This window comes from Pan troglodytes, chromosome 10 (genome assembly GCF_028858775.2).
Source record: "Pan troglodytes isolate AG18354 chromosome 10, NHGRI_mPanTro3-v2.0_pri, whole genome shotgun sequence".
Taxonomy (NCBI): domain Eukaryota; kingdom Metazoa; phylum Chordata; class Mammalia; order Primates; family Hominidae; genus Pan; species Pan troglodytes.
In genome coordinates, this window is record NC_072408.2 from 87432312 (window position 1) to 87453311 (window position 21000).

The 21000-nt window shown below is 33.1% G+C and overlaps 1 protein-coding gene and 1 long non-coding RNA gene across 4 annotated transcripts in view; one reads left to right on the forward strand and one right to left on the reverse strand.

The window, feature by feature from the left end:
- PTPRQ (protein tyrosine phosphatase receptor type Q) overlaps positions 1-21000 on the forward strand; it is a 242317-nt gene that overhangs the window by 197643 nt on the left and 23674 nt on the right. For all 3 annotated transcript variants that reach the window (XM_024347962.3, XM_024347960.3, XM_024347961.3), the window contains exons 36-37: positions 13992-14073; positions 17161-17251. In XM_024347962.3, coding sequence (XP_024203730.3) covers positions 13992-14073; positions 17161-17251 — 173 coding nt within the window. The remainder of the gene's footprint in view (positions 1-13991; positions 14074-17160; positions 17252-21000) is intronic.
- Positions 16155-21000, reverse strand: part of LOC134807493 (uncharacterized) — a 55661-nt gene continuing 50815 nt past the window's right edge. Inside the window, exons 2-3 of the long non-coding RNA XR_010148092.1 lie at positions 16692-16769; positions 16155-16217 (exon numbers count right to left, since the gene is read on the reverse strand). This is a non-coding gene — a long non-coding RNA (uncharacterized LOC134807493). The remainder of the gene's footprint in view (positions 16218-16691; positions 16770-21000) is intronic.

Below are 21000 nucleotides of genomic sequence, written 5' to 3' on the forward strand. Positions count from 1 at the left end.
TATTCTGAGTTAAATGTGAACTTCGGACTATAATGTTCAATCAGGATTATTTTCCTGGGACAAATATTTTTCCACATTAAACCTTTGACATTATGTTTAATAATTCATTTCATATGATAGATTTTTACATTAAACTTTTCTGGAAGTGTCCACATTTTCAATCACAGGTTTAAATTAATTAAATTTATAACTACTTGATATTATTTATATCCATTTTTATAAAAGCTTTTTAATAACTATTTCAGTATAAAAGTACATAAAAGTCTAAGTTGTATATGATATCATTTTTAAATTTCTTTGTATTTAAAAATTAAATATAAAGTAAAAAGTTACCTTCAGAGGGAAAAGTAAAAACATGTGTACTAAATATGTTTCATTGGTACCTATTGGAAATAGTAAAGTACATAATTTTAAAGAAAAAATAATTATAAATCCTTTTAAAAGCATTATCAATTATTCAAAATATTGGCACATTATAAAAACTTGTCTATTAAGATAATTCATCAAATTCTTAATGAAAACTACCATCAGGCTATTTTAACAAGTTTGCATTTTTATAAGATTCAATAATATGTAATGCTTATAAGCACAAAGTAGTTGTTACCAAGTATTTGCTCAGCTCTGTTAAAATTAAAAAAATTATTATTAATTTTGAAAATATGACATCAAATGTCTTGGACTCAAAAAGTTATTCATTTGTAGTTGTCACTTGTTAAAGTTGGTCTTTATCTAATAGATGGACTTTGCAAGTATATTTCCAGCATATCTAAAAATACCTAATATGTGCTATAGAGGGAAGTGTCATCTGATAAGCAAAGTCCTTCCAAATGCTACAAAATGAAGGTTATTCAATGTTATCACTAAATTGCAGGGAAATGTGTTTTCTTGGATATGACAGCTGACTTTTTAAACATTCAGATGTTGATCTTTGTGTTCTAATACAGTGGTCCTATCCACAAATGGATAGTACTCCAAAGATTTAAGTGTCAGATGATTGTAAGTTATCCAAGACATAGTTTTCTATATAAGAAATATTATGTACAAAATATCAAATATGTAAAAAGAATCAATAAAAGATTCCCAGGGTAACTCATCTAAGTAAAACCATATCATAGGAACACAAGCACTGCTACTACTAGACTGTGTCTCAGCCCTTAAGGAATCATTCTGCATCATCAAAGAAAGTTTTTCCTCCTTTTCCCCTATGGGCCAAATGAATTTTAGTGGTATCCTCCTAGCCTCCTTCCTGCACTCCATCGTCAGTTCCTTTTGCCCCTCCTCAGGGCTGTGTGGCCCATCCCTTTATTCTACAACCGAAAATGCACAAGGGAAAAAATTCAAATCTCTCAATGCAATTAATTTTAGCTATTTGAACAATATAGTTGAATCTGTTCATACTAAAATGTAAACTTCTAAGACCGACCCCCTCCCCAACACTGGTAGGCATTTTCATTTTGTTAAAAGAATACTTAGTAGCCCGTGAAAAATCCTGAATATCTTCAGCAAATGTAATAACGTGAAAAAGCACTCTTTTTGTTTATTATGTCATGTTTTTAAACAGTCAATATTGGAGAAAGTATTATTTATCGAAGAGGTTACATTCGAGGCAGACTGTGGTGAGATTCAATCCCCTAAACACTATATATTTTCACAGCTTGCCCCTTTCTCTACTTGTGAACACTAAATACATCGTCATAAAAAAATTAGAAAAGGTCGAGTGTGGTGACTCACGCCTGTAATCCCAGCACTTTGGGAGGCTGTGGAGGGTGGATAACCTGAGGTCAGGAGTTTGAAACCAGCCTGGCTAGCATGGTGAAACCCCATCTCTATTAAAAATATAAAATTAGCCCAGCATGGTGGCATGTGCCTGTAGTCCCAGCTACTCCAGCCTGGGTGACAGAGCGAGACTCCATGTCAAAAAAAAAAGAGTAGATTTTTTTTTTTTTTTTTAACAATGACTGTCATGGCAGCTACAGAAAAGTTTCAGATCATGAAAAAGGTGGGCAAGGAATGTATAGATTGTTTACTATTGGTTATTTATAATTCAGGGTCTACTTTATTTGACCTTCACTCTTCATTATTTATTTTTCCACTTCTGTGTTTATTTATTTATGTATTGCATTATTTGTAAAAGGGTTTAAAAGTGAAATAATATTTCAGATAATTTTTATTTTGTTACACACAGAGAATTAGTATATATTACCCATGATAATAGCAAAATTGGAAATATTAGTTTCCATGCTTTTCACTTTTTCACTTGTTTGTTGTGATTCTGGTATTCACAATTGTTTGTAATTCCAATGGCACATAATAACATGCTTTGCTGGACTTATTACAGAAATGCATTAAAATAACAAGTGATTTGGGCATTAATTCTTCAGTACAGAGATCTGTGTCCAGCTTTACTATTTATGCAATATTTTTATGTTAATAAAGTCACTAAAACATTAGACAATAAGACTGGAAAAAATAACAAATATAATTAGCTGCATGTACATATGCGTGGATCCTGTCATTTGGTGAAGCTCTAAAACTCTTCATCTGTTTTGAGGTGTTTGAAGATCTAAATCCATTCAAAGTCAATCAGAGACTGATGGTAGATTCTAGGAGTGAGAATCAAGAAGTCTGATTTAGTTCCCTAAATTGTTGGCAGACTTCCACCATATGTCTTTGTTATCTGCAGGAAAGAACTTCCATAATTTCTCTTAAATCTACCCAGCTAATAGGCTGGGCATAGTGGCTCATGCCTGTAATCTCAGCACTTTGGGAGGCCTAGGTGGGTGGATCACCTGAGGTCAGGATTTTGAGACCAGCCGGCCCAACATGGTGAAACCCCATCTCTACTAAAAATACAAAAATTAGCCAGGCATGGTGGCGCATGCCTGTAATCCCAGCTACTCAGGAGGCTGAGGCAGGAGAATCACTTGAACCCAGGAGGCTGAAAGTGGCAGTGAGCCAAGAGCACACCATTGCACTCCAGCCTGGGCAACAAGAGTGAAACTCCGTTAAAAAAAAAAAAAAAAAAAATCTACCCAGCTAACATACGCTCTCTCTACTTGATTCTTAGGCATGTCCTTTTTATTCCAACCTGCTAAATTTTTCATGCAAAATTGAGCTCATAATTTTTCTGAGTCCTGTATGTTTTCCCATGTCCAAAAGATAAATGATAAAAGAAGAATCTCTAACCAATAATTAAAATATTAATTTTAGGAAGTTACCAACTAGGCAAAAATAAAACAAAAAACAAACATGGTGCTTGGTACTAAGTCCTTTCAATGATTTGTGGTTTCATATTTTAGAAATTATTTAACTATTTTATACTCTCTGCCTGTATATTTACACTTTAAAACCCATTCTGTAATTTTTGTTATTTGTAAACTCATTATTTAATTATGTTCCACTTTGTTTCACAAAACTTTTGAAAATGCCTTCTCTCACTCTATCATTCTATACTATTTCTTCCCAAATGAGAGCAGGAGTCAAATAAAGATGTAGTACTCTTTAATTCTATGAAAACATTCAAGGATATACTAAAATAACGTTTTAAATTCTCAATTTGAATGATAATTATATTATGTACAAAAATTATTCACATTTTATGTTTAAGTTTAGATAACACAAACTATAATTCTTAGGAAGAATATGTAACATTTTGAGCTCATCTGTTTCACACTTACCGAATTAGGAAATGATCCTTGGGTTTTGTTATCTAATAAACATACAGAACAACATTTTGCGATGGCTCCTGCAAAACACCACCACTTAGCCCACTGAAGTTAGAAAGGTTTCTTAGAGCTCTTATTGGCAAGATCAGCAGACACAGACACGCACTGTAAGACACAGACCTGTATCACTGAGACTGACTCACCTTGTGGATTGCCTTTAACTAGTTTAACTGTAAAACGATTACCTTCCCATGAGAGTCACATCACTTATAATTAAATAACCCAACAGAATTTTCGTAAGCTAAAAATGCTATTTGCTAAATAAGCTTATTTTTTACTATCTTCTTTCCACATTTAAGTCACGGAAGTTTTGTTTCTTATGCCGACTAAATCAGAAAAGAATAGTAAAACAACATTAATCAATGTCACTAATATTCTTACTTGACAGAAACTCAGTTTCTTTAAGTCCTCAATTTTTTTTCAAAAATTTTATGCACCACTTCATATTAATTACCCTGCCTATTTTAGTTGAGTGAATGTAATGGCACATTATTTTAAGCCTCAAAGCCCAATCCAATAATCGCGAATAGAATTAAAATTCACAAGATAAAGCAAACAATCTAATGAGTTGGAAAAATTTCTATTTTAAGAGAAGTCTTCTTCAATAATTTTCTTTCTTCAGTAACTTTAGAAGTGTACATGTTGAATTTTTGTTAAATACACAGTTATGTCTTCAGGAAGATTACTGCTTAAAAAAATTCTACATATGTACTTTGTAAACTGTAAACCAGAATACCTTTGGTATTGTTACTATTGTGATTTATATTTGTAATATTGAATACTACCCCAGTCTACTTTCATATATAGAGTTTGCTAACAAAATAATAGCTACTGTTTATGAGCAACTCCTGTGTTAAACTCTGCATGTAGTGATTTCACTTAACTCTTTCAAACCTTAGTGGTAGGTACACCTATCCCCATTTTAAAGATGGATTAAAAAATGATGATAGGACAGGTTTATGTAAATGTCTAAGGTAATAAAGCTAATAAGCAGGAGAGCTACAAGCTAGCCCAGGTCTTTCTCTGAGGTATGAAGATACACGTGTGTGTGTGTGTGTGTGTGTGTGTGTGTGTGTGTTTAACTTCGAAGCATACTAGAGAAGATTAATGTAAACTTTCTTAAATAGACAAAGACCCATGGAATTCTTCCTCAGCAGCATTTTCTATGATGAGAATGAGTCTAAAGAAAGAGGTGCCTCTTTGGATTTCTTTGTTGTCTCATGACATGAAGCAAAGAAGTGATGGCATTTAATGTTGACTCAAACTTGCAGGAACTGGAAAACTTTTAGTAGTGTAATTTTTATTTTGGCTTCAATAATAACTCATAATTTTTGACTGATATATGAAATTCTAATAGTTCACATTTTAAGTGTCATCATTCTTTGACAAATTCTGGTCATATATTTTACTTCTGTTCTAAACTTAAGCTATCTTTGCAAACAATGGCAAAAATTTGTGAATTCGGAATACAAGAAATGTTCTATGCTTAGAATGAAATTGGAGATACTTAATGCTCATATTCTTGTAATAACAAATCAAAAATAATTCAGTGTGTTTGTATACTAAATAATGAATCTTTACTTCCAGATACTCTTCATTTTTCTTTAGACGCAAGGAGATTTTTGTCATCCAGTAAGTTACTGTGGTAATGCAGAACTCTGCTGTGATTATTTTAATCTTGTCAGGTGGTGTGCTCTATATTTTAAAATACATAATATTGAACATCTTGTTGTTTAATGCACTATTTTTTCCAAAGCTCCCCCCAAAAGCTATATTTCTATTTACAACATGTCCTTTATAATATTGCATGCTATTGATAATGGTCAAGTTAATCTTATCAAAATGCACATTGACTCATAATGTGCATGTCCTGAGAATTTGCTGTGTTCTCATGTTGTGTTAGATTTGATAGCAAATTAAGTTTGCACCTAGATTCCTGTACAGGCTTCTCATTCTGTTAACATGACGCAAGAGTTGAGTTCTACATCTGATGGGTGGAAACTATATTTACATTTCATACAAGCTCATTTTTGCAACTGTAGATGGTTAACCTGTAAGGACCAAGACAGTGACATTTCTTGTTCCCTGACTCTCTAGTGCATACACAGAATGGCATATTTCATGGAAACGTTATTTCTCCACTGACCAATGGGTAGCCAACTGTGCACGCTTCCAGGCACTCCCCTGATGCTCAGCAATGCCATTTGTATCCTGGCACAAACATTTTTTGTTACATTCTGAGAGTAGCATAGCAGAATATCAGCACTAGCAGGGACCCCAGTAACTGATTGAGTGTCCCAAACATAATAAATTTCTTCATGCAAAGAATGTAAATGAAGGAATATGAATGGAGGAATATGAATGGAGGCAGAGAATAAAAAGTCATTTGATTTCAAAATCACACGCCTTACTAAAGAAGAATCCGTCTTCAGGAGCTATAAGGCTGAATGGGGCCAAAGCTCCTGATAGTCTGGTTAACCATGAATAATACTCTGCATTATTAAAATCAAGGAAGCCCGGTCTATTTCTAATCTAATCACATTTAGCATTTGGGAATCATAAGTAACCTTGTTTTAACTTCAGATTAACTAGTTACCAAGTTCCCATTGACAGAATTAAAATACTTTAATGAAAATACATTTCCTTCAGAGGACCTGCTTGATGGGGTTCAAACATTTGTCAAAGTAAGACACTGTTAAACTGAAGATTTAATTGATCACATTACACATAAAATATCAATTTTCAACCAGCACTCAAAGTTAACCTCTGGGCCATTCCAGACTCAGAGGCGGTTTGGTTGAGCAACTCTGCTGAATGTCTTTCTTCATCATCGTAAAATAGAATCCTTTTCCTATTCTTTTTCTCCTTCTCTCTTTCTCTCTCTCTCTCTCTCTCTCTTGCTCTCTCTCTCTCTTTCTCTCCCTCCTTCCCTCTCTCTCTATTTTCTTTCTCTTCTTTCTCTTTTTTCTTCTTTCTTTCTTTTCTTGCTTGCTTGCTTCTTTCTTTTTTCTTGCTTTCCTCTCTCTAACGCCAAATTTTCTTTCCTAGAATCAGTGACTAGTACCCTGCTCAATCAGAGCCCTTACCCTGACAGAGCTAAACTTAATCATTTGTGTTAGTCAGAACCTTTATAGAACACCTCTACATACGTCATACTATTTAAAGTAGATCTGTCTTGTTCCAAATCCAGTTTTCTGAGGTTGCTTCTAATATCTAACAGAGAAATGTTATTGCCTGCCTGTCATCTTGGCTAATAGGCAGTAAGGCCTTCTTTTTAGCTGGTATAATATCTTCTGGTATCTCCTATTCATTGAGTCCTTGCTCAGGGCCCCATCCATCTCTTCACATAACTTTGATCAGTCTCTTTCTCCTCTCTATCTACAAATTCTACCCTGTTGCCCCGGATGTAGCTAAACAATGCCCATGGTTTTCATTTAGAATACATGGTTGACAAAAGAAGACTTCTGGCAAGAATATTTTTTCAAATGTGCTAATGTGGAAAGGCTTAGTAATAAGGAAAATTCAACTTCTGCCACACTGGGGATCATACCTCTGAGCTTTTTGACATCAGCAAGAATATTGCATTCACTTCTCATCTAAAAGGCCATTTCATCTTGCTTAAATAAAAATAAATAACAATTGAGTATCTCTCAAGTGCTAGGCACTGTTTTAGGCACTGGGAATAGTGTGATGAGAAAGGAAGAAACATTGCCTCCAAAGAGCTATCCTTCAAATTTAATGCTTCCTTTAAACTGATTTGTCCTACACATATGAGAAGATATGTTGAGAAGGTAATACATATCATTTACTATTAATTGTTTTCCTGATTTAAAAAAGTATTACATGGCCAGGCGCGGTGGCTCATGCCTGTAATCCCAGCACTTTGGGAGGTCGAGGCGGGTAGATCCCCTGAGGTCAGGAGTTCGAGACCAGCCTGGCCAACATGGCAAAATCCCGTCTCTACTAAAAGTACAAAAATTAGCCAGGCATAGTGGCAGACACCTGTAATCCCAGCTACTCAGGAGGCTGAGGCAGGAGAATCGCTTGAACCCAGGAGGCAGAGGTTGCAATGAGCCGAGGTTGCACCATTGCACTCCAGCCTGGGCAACAAGCGTGAAATCCCATCTCAAAAAAAAAAAAAGGAAGTATTCTATTACTCACTTATGGTATATTTCTCTTATAAAATTTTAGAATCAACTGTATAGGACCAACCATGGGTTAGGATATTTTAAATTTATATTGAGCACCACAGAAACATCAATGATTTGGTAAAAGAATACAGAAGGATGTGACAGAATGCAGAAGGATGTGAAAGAATGCAGAAGGATGTGAAAGAACAAAATAAAGAAAACTAACAGGAAATAACAAAAATTAAGGCACCTTTAAAAGTATTAAAATAGATGCTTTGGATAAGCGATAGAATATTGTAGAAGTAGATGTAATTTATGTGTCATTAGTGACTTGATGAAATATATAAACTAAAAACTCACACTCAGTATCATACAAAACTTGGAAATATTAATATTTTACCAGAGAAATAGATTCTTCACAAATTTAATCTAAGTAGCAAGTACATGCTATGGGATACAAATACATATTTTTACATCAATTGACAAATTTGAGATTCTTTTATTTTTAACTTAACATCACTGGTTAAGTAGAAGAAAAGTTTCTCAGTTTGTCCCATACCACTGGTAATGCTGATTGAAGCTGCTCAGCTATAGGTTATCATCTGTGGCTCTCTATTAGGACTATATTTTAATTCCCTATAGATTTCAACTAATTGACCTTGAGGGAAAGCTGAGTCTCTGTGACAATATGGTCTTCAATCACCACTGCCAACATAAATAAATGCTTCCTTTCTAGATCCATCAAGAGTAATCTGAGTGGAATTTAAGTTTTTGATAGGCTTTAAAGAAATGAGTCCAGACGTGAAATAAGACACTTTTCAACCAAAAGATATAGAATTTAAGACAGTTAAGATTCGTGTAATAAAAAGTGTTTAGCCCTTTCTATTGGAAATTAGTCAGTTATCTTATTGAAATCTGGACAGTTCCCAAATTGATTTATCCAGTAATGAACTGATTATAGTCTTACAGTAACCTTCACTATCATAAATGAATATGCTACCAGTCTAAAAATGCTTTCCATTTAACAGGTTTTTTTTTAAGTTTTTAAAATGTTAATAAAAAGTTTTCTATTTGAGTATGTTTGAGTATCTCCTTGGATCACTTCATTCGAAACTAGCACTCCTGAAATAGCATTGTTGATTTTCATGCACATCAATTTCTGTGAGTTTTTTAGTGCCTATTTAAGCAAACAGTTTTTCCTATTAGGAATTTAATTATACCTCATCAGTGATAAGTTAGTGCATTTTCCTTTTAGTGTGTCCCATTTCTTTTCTAATTCCCTCTATAAATCATTCAAATTAATTTTTTTGTATATAAACATTAAAGCTTAAAACCTCAAAGAAAAATAAAATTTAGAATGTAGCCAATACCTAAGGGAGAAATACACCTATACAACATGAGGCTAAGAACGAAAGCAATGATAAGTATACTACAGACAACAATGAGGAAGGAAATATCTAACTTTTATTTGAAATAGCCAGGTAATGTACCTCAAAATGTCTTCTCAATTTGAGCATTCCTAATAGGTATTTGAAGATTTCAACTCACAAATGATTGTGACATAAGTACAGACTAAAAACTGGACTACTAGAAGCTTTATTTCTTATCTTATATAAACGTAAATGTGAAGAACAGATTCTAAAAAGTGATTGGATTTAGATAAAAAAGAGTGATACAAAAGAAAATAAAGCCAAATCAGATTCCACCTCTCTTTTTCTTAAAGTGTGTGCCTATTTGTTTATCACTTGAGTAGGCAAGAGCAATTTTATTGTTCATTTATCTAACTTCCTAACAATGTGCACCTGTTAATTTATAATGTTAGGTTATCTGCTATGGCTTTTGCTTAGACTCACATGCTTTTTGTTGATAAATCTATTGATTATACATATTTAAAGCTTTGAGTTAGGACCTCTTGAGAATTCTCAGTTTCTTAATAATTTAGTGTGCAAATGTATTCAATTCAGATATTCCCTCACAATAAAACCAGAATATTCATATTTTGCTTTCTGTGTATCTTAATCTGAATTCGTCCACAATTTTATATTTGATATGATTTATTTAATGTTTACTGTGAATAATGTTATGAGGGACATCTAGTAAGCCAAGTGTTAATCCTGCCCCAGCCCTGAAGTATATATGAGCCCAAACGCTTGTATCCTTAATGCAGGGACTTAAATAGCCATAATACAACATAGAAGATGATTTGTCCTTGGAAATTTGATTTTACAGGCAAAGGAAATTATTTTCTTTTTAGTAGAACAGAGTAAGATCGATAGGGTTGTTAACATTTGAATCAGGTATTAAAGAATAAGTAAAATTTCCGTTGTAGGAAGAATGCCTGGAATGGTATAAAATTGAGAGGGAGGGATATATAGAGAATATCTGGAGTGCAAACAGGATGCATGAAGAGGAGTTACAAGGAATAATGTCAGAAATGTGGGCATGGTTAGAAATGTTTTACATGATTATATGAAAACTGAATTATTATGGTCATTGTATTAGAGATTTGTTTGGGATCTCGAATTGAGAGCTAGAAATCCAGACTTGGATTTGAAAGCTAGATATTCGTGACTGCTATATCTTAGCACAATATAGTCTATCCATCTTTGAGTAAAATTAAGAGAACATTCTTTTGGAAATAATGGAAAAAATCCCTTCCTTATATCAGTATCAATTGTAGAACAGTATGGATAGGAGCAGCTTGAGATATACAAACTAAACTAGCAATAGTAATTATCATACTATTGATAGTAACCAATACTTATGTATTGCTTACTAAAGGCAGAGACCTTTAAATATATGAACTTAATTTAATACATTTCCCAAACTAGGAAACTGAGGCACAGAAAAATTAAGTATTGCACATGATAATATAACTAGTAATTGTTCAAGCAGGTATTTGAAACCAATAAATGCATCATATTTTATAATAAGGCAATAATTCACAAATATCCACCCAAACCCAATATAGCCAGTTATGGTTTAAAATATCTTTAGGCAGACATCATGAAATGCACATCTTTATTATCCCCCTTGAGGGGTGAGGGAGCTGGGGTATTTATCCACCAACTCTGGTTAGTCATTGGTTGATGGATGTTTCTTGGAATATTTACCCTCCGATGCTTCTAGCCTGGATGCAGGAGACACTCGAGGAGAGTGGCAGGTCCTTGTAGTAGGAAACTATCTCCTTGCATGTGAATGTTGAGTGCCCAGGCGATGTGAGTTAGGCACCAATGACATCTGCACAAACTTTTAAAAATCTGAGTTTCACAGCACTTAATAAATTTATGATGGTGTATTTCTGCAAAAAAATATCTTTAGGGAGAGATTTTAAATGCAAAATGAATTAAGAATAGTGAAACAGCAACTTTTGGTAGAGTTTTTCACTGAAAAGACATGAACTTAAAACAAAAAAAGTATATTTATTCAATTAATCATAACTTCTGAGATGAAGAATAGAGAAGATTAAAGAAGAGCAATAATATGAATAATATTTTGCTTTAGCTATTTCTTGCTCACTTTTATTTAATATGATTATTCACATTTAATGTCTCTTAGGGATTTCACAAATGTATACTGATGCTTCAAATGGTTTATTGACATTTTCCCAGAAACCAACATCTACTTTAGATTCTAGTTATCTCAGTAAAAATACTTTTGCAGTACCGGCTCAAATGATCCTTTAGGAAAAAGGAATCTCTCTGCGATGGATGGCAGTCTCACTGTCCTTATATAGGCGGACTACTAGCCTGTCACTAAATCATATATATTGTGCTTAAATTTTGCCAATCACAATGGAATAATATTTGCTGTTATTATAAAAGTTATTTCCACAAAGCTCAAGAGTTTCTATGTCCGTGTGGTAGCAGGGAAATAGACCTTGGTAATCAAAGCATCTCAGTCATTTATATCTTAAGTTCAGTTGATCAGAATTTACCCAACACAACCTTCTATTCTTTCCTATTTCTGAAGAACAAGGTATCATAGGAGCACTGGGCAACAAGTTATCTTAAGGGAGCTAGGTAGTATGTGTGGATGTAGCCTGTAGTTTATCTTTCTTTCTTGCTGGTCTTCGCTGAGGGGTAATTATTTTCAACAAAGATTGATTGTGGCTTCAGTCCCCACTGCAACTGTTACTATGTCAGAGATATTTCCAGGGCCTCCAATATTCAGACATTCTATTTTCCCTTCCCCAAATCAAAGATTCTTCTCATTTGGTAGCCCTTTCAGCCATCTCCATATCCATCTAGAATAAGGAATTCTTTCTTGCTTTCTTTAAATCACTCTAGGGTATTGTGGGGCACTCTTAAGCTTATCCACCAAGACTCTTTGTTAGTCACTGCTACTTTGTCACTTAGATGCCCTGTTTGGCAATGGAATAGTCTATCACTTTATGTTTACCCTTAGAAGCTGGAAGATACAACATCTCTTTCTGCTTGGGGGGCACCCATCATTAACTGAGAATTCTAACATTCTACTTTGTAATACCTGCTCCAGCACCCCCATATTTTTCAACAATTCCTGTATTGTAATGAAATATACTTCCTTTTAAATCCTGTTTTCTTCATTGAACACACCTCTTTTTGACCATTTTCATATTTATTATGCTCTGTTTTTCAAACCATTTTTTTCTTTTATTCATTCTTTGCTTCAAAAAACATATCTTCTTACAAATATTCTTCAATTAAAGAATATAGTAAAATCCCTAATATTATTCTAGATTTAAAACTTTGAAAAAGTCATATGTTCCTTAGTTCATTTCATTATATTTTGTGCCTTTTGTGTTTTTTGCAGTGCTAATTTGTTGTGCATGACGTAAGTGTTATTAATGATACGCCCCTCTCTAAGTTTGTGTATGTTGTGTAGCCTATTTAGCTGTTAAAATTATTTTTGTTTACAGAGTATAAATAATTTGGCCAATGATCTGTCACAAAAGATAGGTCTAAAATAATGGAAATAGTTATAATTTGTTGTTGCTGTGTATTTATCCAAACTCACTCATGAAACTATACTTAGCCAATGCGATGTCATGTTTCATGGATTCATTCTGTCTGGTTCAACACTTTCTCTATATAGAGGAAATATTTTTAAAATCCACATTAGCTCTTTTAGACCACTAAATACCATGCAATATATTAAAAAGTGATCTATTTTTAATGTAGTATCCTAAATGCCTAACATTTTTAAGCATTTATAATGACATTTATAATAACAATAACATCTTTTCAGCTCGAGAAAGAATGTAAATTATTTGCCATGTTTGAGTCCAAATAATGTAATTTCAAAAAAATAAATAAAATTTAAAATAATGATCATATATTAGTTAAAGGCATAGCACATTTTACATTATTGATTTATTATAATTTTCTGACTTTAATCTACACTTCTTTCAGAATTAGCTGTCCACTCTGACTCACAATGCATTTAACACAATCTCTATTGCAGGTTACTTAGTTATAGAAAATCCATCAAGTAAGTTTGTTAAATATTTTTTTCTTCTTTTTGAATATCAAAGTTAGATGCACTGACTCAGTAGAACCTTAATGTGTGATTCACTTTTTGTATGTTTGTTGGAAAAACCTCCAAGCTGGATATAAATCATAAAAGCATGACTAATTGCATGGTAACTGGAGAAATGCTTTCTCTCTCTCTGGGGTGAAGCCTGCATGTCTGTATTTTAGCTTGGGAAGTAATACGGGGATATTTAAACTCCTTGGGGTTTGAAAACCATGTCATTATGAGAATGAGGTCACTGCAATATTTTATATCTTCTAAAACCTTGTAATGTATAAAATGTTTTCTGTCTGACAAAGAGGTATTATGTGCTTTAGGAGTCAATGATAACTTTATGCCCTTACATTTACTTGAAAAATTTTCTTCATTAAAATGCTAAATCCTTTATTTAATGTCACTAAAAAATTGAAGGAATTTTGTGCCATGAATACAAAGAAAGTGAGCTTAAAGAAGAAAAGTTAATTTTATAAGTATAACAGAGTGACTTTAAAAAGCTGTGTTGTTTGTGATTTTTGGGGATGTCCATTGTTCTTTAACTTGTTAACAGTGAAGCCAGTGCCAATGCTAACGCGAACAAATACAATCTAACATGACCCTATTTTATACCTTTCTTTACTTGGAGGCCAATAAGCAAGAAATCCTTCCTGCAACATGTTGAAGAGCTTTGCACAAACAACAACCTAAAGTTTCAAGAAGAATTTTCGGTATGTTACTAGCAGTTGTCACAACATTGCAAGACCTCCAGTCGTTTCATGTGTCACATTTCATGTCCATTTTAAGCATGCAAGGCCATGAAGGACTCTGGCCTTGATAATCAATACCCAATTACCAGGTTGATTGTTTTGATAGTAATGTTACACTGGGCCGCCTCTGGTGCAACCTGATCAGAATTATTCACCTACTGTGTCAGGAAAAGGTGGTCTTCTTCGGACCTCCCCTGTATTGGCAGCATGACCTTGTCTCTTCTCTGCTCTTTCATCCAGATGTAGGTGCAAATGTAGAATGCCATATTCATTAGTTTGTTTTGTATTCAAGGTTTAGGTCATACTATAAGTGTAGTTTTATATTTAAGTAATTATTTTACATTTGGACACTAAATTATTTCATTTTACGTTTACCTACTTGGTTTACATTAGTGATATAGATGAATGTGAGACCAAAACTTGAAGCTTCCAGAAACTATAAGAAAATTATTTCTAGAACTGTCTAAAAATAAAAAAAAAGATAAGTAATGTCCATGTTTTACAGGGGGCCTTTTTAAAGTTACTATGGAATAAATGCTGTATCATATAATGAAAATGTATAAAATTAAGAATTTGTCACTTTAAATCTACTTAAAAGTTGGGAATAGTTTTTTTTTAACATTTTGTATATCTATAAAATTGAACTTATTTAAAAACATAAGGTAGATATCAAATCTTCAAGCTACTTTAAGAGTTATAAGCATCTTTTCTAACTTAGATGATTATTTTGTTATTAAGAAAGACAGATTTCTACATGTCACCAAAAACATTATTTCTATTTTATTTTTTTCCATGAAATTTCCAGTGTGTGAACTTCTGAAACAAAGAATAAAACAATTGGATTAAATAATTCAGAATTATAATATTTCAGTCTCTTAGGGAATAATAACAAAAATGAGAGAAGATTAATGGTATTTCCTGCAGCCTTTTGGTTATGCTTCTTAAGAAATATTGGTCTGGACTTAACAAAATCAATAGTGCCATAAAATTCTTCCTAGCATTTAGACAGCAAGAATTCTCAATTTTTCAGGAGCAAAAGTGTAATTTCCCTAGAATAAGAGTGAATATAATTACATTATGCATGACCGAGTAGATAAAAAGTTTTATTAGCAATAACATTTTCACATATATTATATGAGAAAGTTTCTAGTTTAAGTTTTTTGAAGACCATAGTTTGAAGAACTTTTTAAAAATTTCGTTTTGTCTAATGCTTTGTTAAGAATTTCTAAAGCAAATTATTAAATTATGTTTTAATAAATACATTTTTGGTGCATATATTTGATAAACCTTTTAACTCAGGACATATTCACTCATATCTTAAATATCTAGAAGTTCCTACTATGTGATAGGCATTGTATTTGGCACATTGATATATAGTAAATCAGCACTTACCAGCTAAGTGACTTTGGGCAAATTTCTTAAACTCTCTTTGCCTCAATATCTTCATTTGTAAAATTATAATATCTACTTTATTAAATTATGAATATAAAATGATTGAATATAAGCAATACTAAGAACAGTAGCTGGCACAAGTATTAGCTATTAAGATGATAAATTCTACCATAAAGAAGCTCATATTATGGTAAGAACTGCAGATGTGTAAAAATTGCAAATTTACTGTATCTTGATGGAGATATGCATGAAGATTGAGGATCAAATCTGTTTGTATATCAACCAGAAAAGAGTTCATAAAAAAGGTGTCTTTCAGGATGAACTTTAGGATGAGCAGAAGTCTAATAAGAAGGTAAAGGAAAAAAGGTGTTCCAGAGACAGGAAAAGGATAGGAATGCAAAAACGGTCTAACTCATCTGTGGTCCCACTGAAAAGAGAGAAAACAATAGGAGAAAGAGCTAAATAGGGAGAATTGTGGCCTTGTGCACCCTGATAAGGATAACACTGCCCAGTGTAACATTACCATCTGAACAATCAACCTAGTGTTTGAGCATTGCTTACCAAAGCCAGAGCTGCTTACGTCTAGAAATGGAAACTTTTATGTGAAATAATTATAAAATATAAGTGCTCTTTCAGTCTATTTAAACTCACCTTTTTTCTCCCTTCTTTATGTATTTCCAAAACTTTGACACAAGGAAGCTGTTCTAGGACTCCTTATTGGGTTAAAAAAATTTTGTAAGCCTTTGGTGCCAACACATCAGAATTCAGATCTTACACCATTCCTGTCCCTTAATACATACCCATATGTAAACAATTGTCCAGATTTTAATTTTGAGAAAAAAAAAATAAGAAAGGGAAACTTATCCAATTAAAAGAAATAATTTATATTGATGTTGAAAAATTGTTAAAACACATATTTTAGTGCTTTTTATGGAATTTGGCAAGTTGAGATTTCTAAAATGGAAAACTATAAATTTCACACATGTAAATTTTCAGCTCAACAAAATAATGAACATATTTTCTTATGCCAGACTTTTTAATGATGCTTGCTTTGCCAAGAGCAAGGTAGATAGATAATATCATAAATTTTCATCAAATGTCAATAATAGATCTTCTTGACCCTTCATCTATATCTGATAATTCTTAATTGCACCTTTGCATTCCATTATTGATTTAGCAATGCTTACTAAGAGCAGGAATTGACCTCTGGCATCTTCTCAAACTGACCAATGTTGTACCAATTAATAGGCATGAAATCACACTGCCTGAGGAGAGAAAACAAAAAATAAATCATTGAAATCCCTTTTCCTACTAAGTAGACATTAAAATATTAAACAATAGTGTGTACCCAATGAAACCATTAGTAACATATGTAAAATGGTCACTAACATGGTTGCCACATCTTAAGGCTTCCCAAAGTGCAAAGAAATTATCTCAGAAAGAGCAAAACCCAGCTGACCAACTTCATTCAGGATATTTTTGGTGAAAGCCTAGGTAAACTCATTACTGTTAACTTGACCTTGTTTCCACAGTTGTGATAGGTGCTTTTAATTTAAAAATTAAAAAAAAGTTTAGGACAAATAACTGTCTTTTAATAAGTGAAATTTCTTGTTTACCTCTGATAAATGTAAACTTTGTAATGACTTTATTTTACAGGAATTACCAAAATTTCTTCAGGATCTTTCTTCAACTGATGCTGATCTGCCTTGGAATAGAGCAAAAAACCGCTTCCCAAACATAAAACCATGTATGTGCATTTGTTGGTTTTGGTTTAGCTAGGAAATATTTTTAAATGCCTATCATCTTAACTTTTTTGTTTCCTTAATATATTTTATTTTATATTGTTTGAATTATAATAATGTATTTTATTGGCAGTGACTATCAAATTATATATCTTTTGCTTTGTTCATATTTAACTAAAGTTAGTATACGTGGTTTTCAGTTTGTTCACACAAGTTCACTTATGCAGGTGCAAGAAACTGTAGACCTACTAGTTTCTTAGCTTTGTAATTTAACCCAAGTAATGAACCTGTTTAACATCTTCCTACAGACCTAGCATCAAATGCAAAGGGAATATTCTCACTTAGCTTTGTGCATTAGTTTCCCTTCACAGCATAGCAGTGTTTTCCTATGGAACATAAAAAAAATGCATTGTAAAATATTCATTGAAGATCAGAGTAAATGCGCACTTACATGAATTCATTTTACATATGAGGCAGAATGAGCTTCACCATAGTAAATACAGCTTCATTTTTCAATCAATAAGAAAATAAACAGTGTTATTGCTTAAAGAATTAACAGTGATGTGAAAGGAAAATAGGACATTTCTCTGTTACTAATAGCTATATGTTTGCTATTATATTTTTGAACAGATATCCCTATTTTCAATATTCTGATTCAATACATTTTACCCTATGAAATTAAAAAGTGACATTGTGATGTCCTGAAACGTTTCAAAGTCTAGAGTTTTGAAATGTTCCCAATTTTAAAGATAATATACATCTGTGTGTGTATATATATATTTTTGTCTATGCCTTTTCAAATGTATATTGGGGGAATTGCTACACTTCTTGAAAATTGAATTCTTCTTTCTAGAAAGACACAGACCTAGAGAAGGATGTGATCATAGAATGTCGAATTGTAAAGGACATGCATAGGAAGAAACAGACCAAATTCTGATATTCTAGAACTAGGGAATAACTTATGAAGTTCACGAAGGAAACAAACGTAAGGAAACATGATATAGGAAGTAGTAATCTACTAGAACCTGTTAATTTCTAAGAAGTAGAATAGGATGAAAATACAAATAGCTTTAACCACCTAAATCCTTTCTGCAACAAAACAAATCATAAGTAAATGATTTTAAGAGCAAGATAACAAGACTCGGTTAGAGGAAATAAAGAAACATTCATAATTTCTCTTTCTTTCTTTCTTTCTTTCTTTTTTTTCTTGCTTTCTTTTCTTTCTTTCTCTCTTTCTTCTCTCTCTTCCTTTCTTTTCTTTTCTTTCTTTTTGGACTTTTGCTCTTGTTGTCCAGGCTGGAGTGCGGTGGTGCAACCTTGGCTCACTGCAACTTCTGCCTCCTGGGTTCAAGAAATCTCCTGCCTCAGCCTCCCAAGTAGCTGGGATTACAGGCATGTGCCACCATGCCCTGCTAATTTTGTATTTTAAGTGGAGATGGGTTTTCACCATGTTTGTCAGGCTGGTTAAATTTCTAAGACCAGGACATTTTTCAACGCATCCTTTTATTCTTTCTTTTAGAGAGTTAACCTAGGTTGGATGCAATGTAAGTATGAAAGTTATGGACGTTCCCATGTCTTTATGTTTATCTGCACCTAAATTTCATCCAGACTGTTTGCTTCATGCTTATTTGGTGATATTCTGTGACAATAAATACTGTAATCTGATTAAGGGACAGTAACTGTGGAATAATTAGTATTTTTTCAATTGTATAGAATTAACGGCCGGGCGCGGTGGCTCACGCCTGTAATCCCAGCACGTTGGGAGGCTGAGGTGGGCAGATCACTTGAGGTCAGAAGTTCAAGACTAGCCTGGCAAATGCGGTGAAACCCCATCTCTACTAAAAATACAAAAAAAAAAAAAAAAATTAGCCGGGCGTGATGGCAGCTGCCTGTAATCCCAGCTACTCGAGAGGCTGAGGCAGGAGAATTGCTTGAACCTGGGAGGCGGAGGTTGCAGTGAGCCAAGATTGCACCATTGCACTCCATCCTGGGTGACAGAGCGAGACTCTATCTCAAAAAAAATAATAATAATTAATTTATAATATATCAGTATATATAAAGTAAGTAATTCAAATATGTCTAACTTACTTCCAAGGAGTGTCTAATTTGAAATATGTAAAATTTGATAGATTTGAAAGTTTTTTTGCTGTGTGACTTTTCAATCATTTATTAAGATTTCAGTGCATTATTATCTGGGTTCCCTTTAAGACTGTAAGAAATGTTAGACAATTTTAGCTTATTATTTATAGGATGAGAAGAGAATAAGAGTGGTTGATGGGACTAAATAAACAATCTTAAAGTAATAAAAAGGACCGAGGAGTATGACTACCCCAATTTTCCATATCTGAAGCTGAGATAAAAAATTAATTAGGTTTCCTGGGTTACAAATCTGTTTACCCACTAACTACATTAGTGACTCTGGACATTTTATTCAGTGGTCTCTACCCCATAAGAGTATTGTAAAAATTAGATGAAATAATCATGTAAATCGCTTTGCCCAGTATTGGAACACAGGAAACATTCAAAATATTAGTTCTTATCTTATTGGTTAATAGATCATTTCCTTTTAAGAGCTGCTAACTTTCTGGGTGAATAAGGTTAATTCATAGGCATTTAGGCTACTGTCTGGAGATAACAAGCCCAAATCTCTAGCCTGGGTTAGAAACCAAGCTGTAAAGTCACAGGCACATCTATTCTATGGGCAAGTATACCCCCGGTTCTCTCTGTCTCTCTCTCTCTCTCTCTCTGTCTCTCTCTCTCTCACACACACACACCCATACACACTCTCACACACATGTACACACACACACTAGGAACAAGCAAATAAGATGTTTAAACTAAGTAGATTATCCTATTGTGCTTGCAGAGAACCCATAAAGCTGAAGAAAATTTATTTTCCCTGCAGAGATTGATTTCATTTTAATAGAATTTGAATTTTAGCTAATAGAATTTGAATTTTAGCTTGAGCCAGCTAAATGAAGTCCATTGTTTCTCTCCCCTGAGTAATGTAAGAAGCAGAATGCCAAATATCACAGCATGTTTTAGAAGACATTAGCTTAAAACACTTTAAGATACTAGAATTAGCAGCAAATACTTGCAGAAGAGATTTCCAAATCTCCATTTGACAGATGACCTATGACCTTCAGAAATATTCCAACACCACAAAGAAAAGTTTAGCTTGTAGTTGACTCAGATAGTTATAAGGAGGTGTATCTAGTGAATAGAAACATAATGATTCTCTTCCTTAGTTACAGGACTAGTTACAATGTCATTAAACTAGATCATATAAAATTCTATATTTGGGACATAAATCATTTGCAGAAATGTGTTTAATCATTCCCATTTCTAAACATAACCACATTGGGCAAGTAATTGTGATTACTAACAATACAACTAATTCATTTTAACATATTATGTGCTTAAGTTTTAAGAATGCAAGAACATGTATTGAGTGCCTATTATAAGCTTTCATGTAAATTTTCTTCAAGAGGATTATACAAAATCTGTGTTATAATGACATCTTGTAGCTGAGGTAACCAAGGAGCAGAGAAGCTAAGCAATTTACCCAAGCCCATATGTATGGTAGGCAGATCATCTAGAATTCAGACCCAATCCTGTTTACCCATTTTTCCTCCTTGAAAACAAACAACCCATCAAAACAATTAAGTAGTGGATATTTCATGTTTAGTTAAAAATTATTACTGGATGTTTCAATTATAAGATCAACTTGGTAAAATTTCTCAGGAAAAATAGT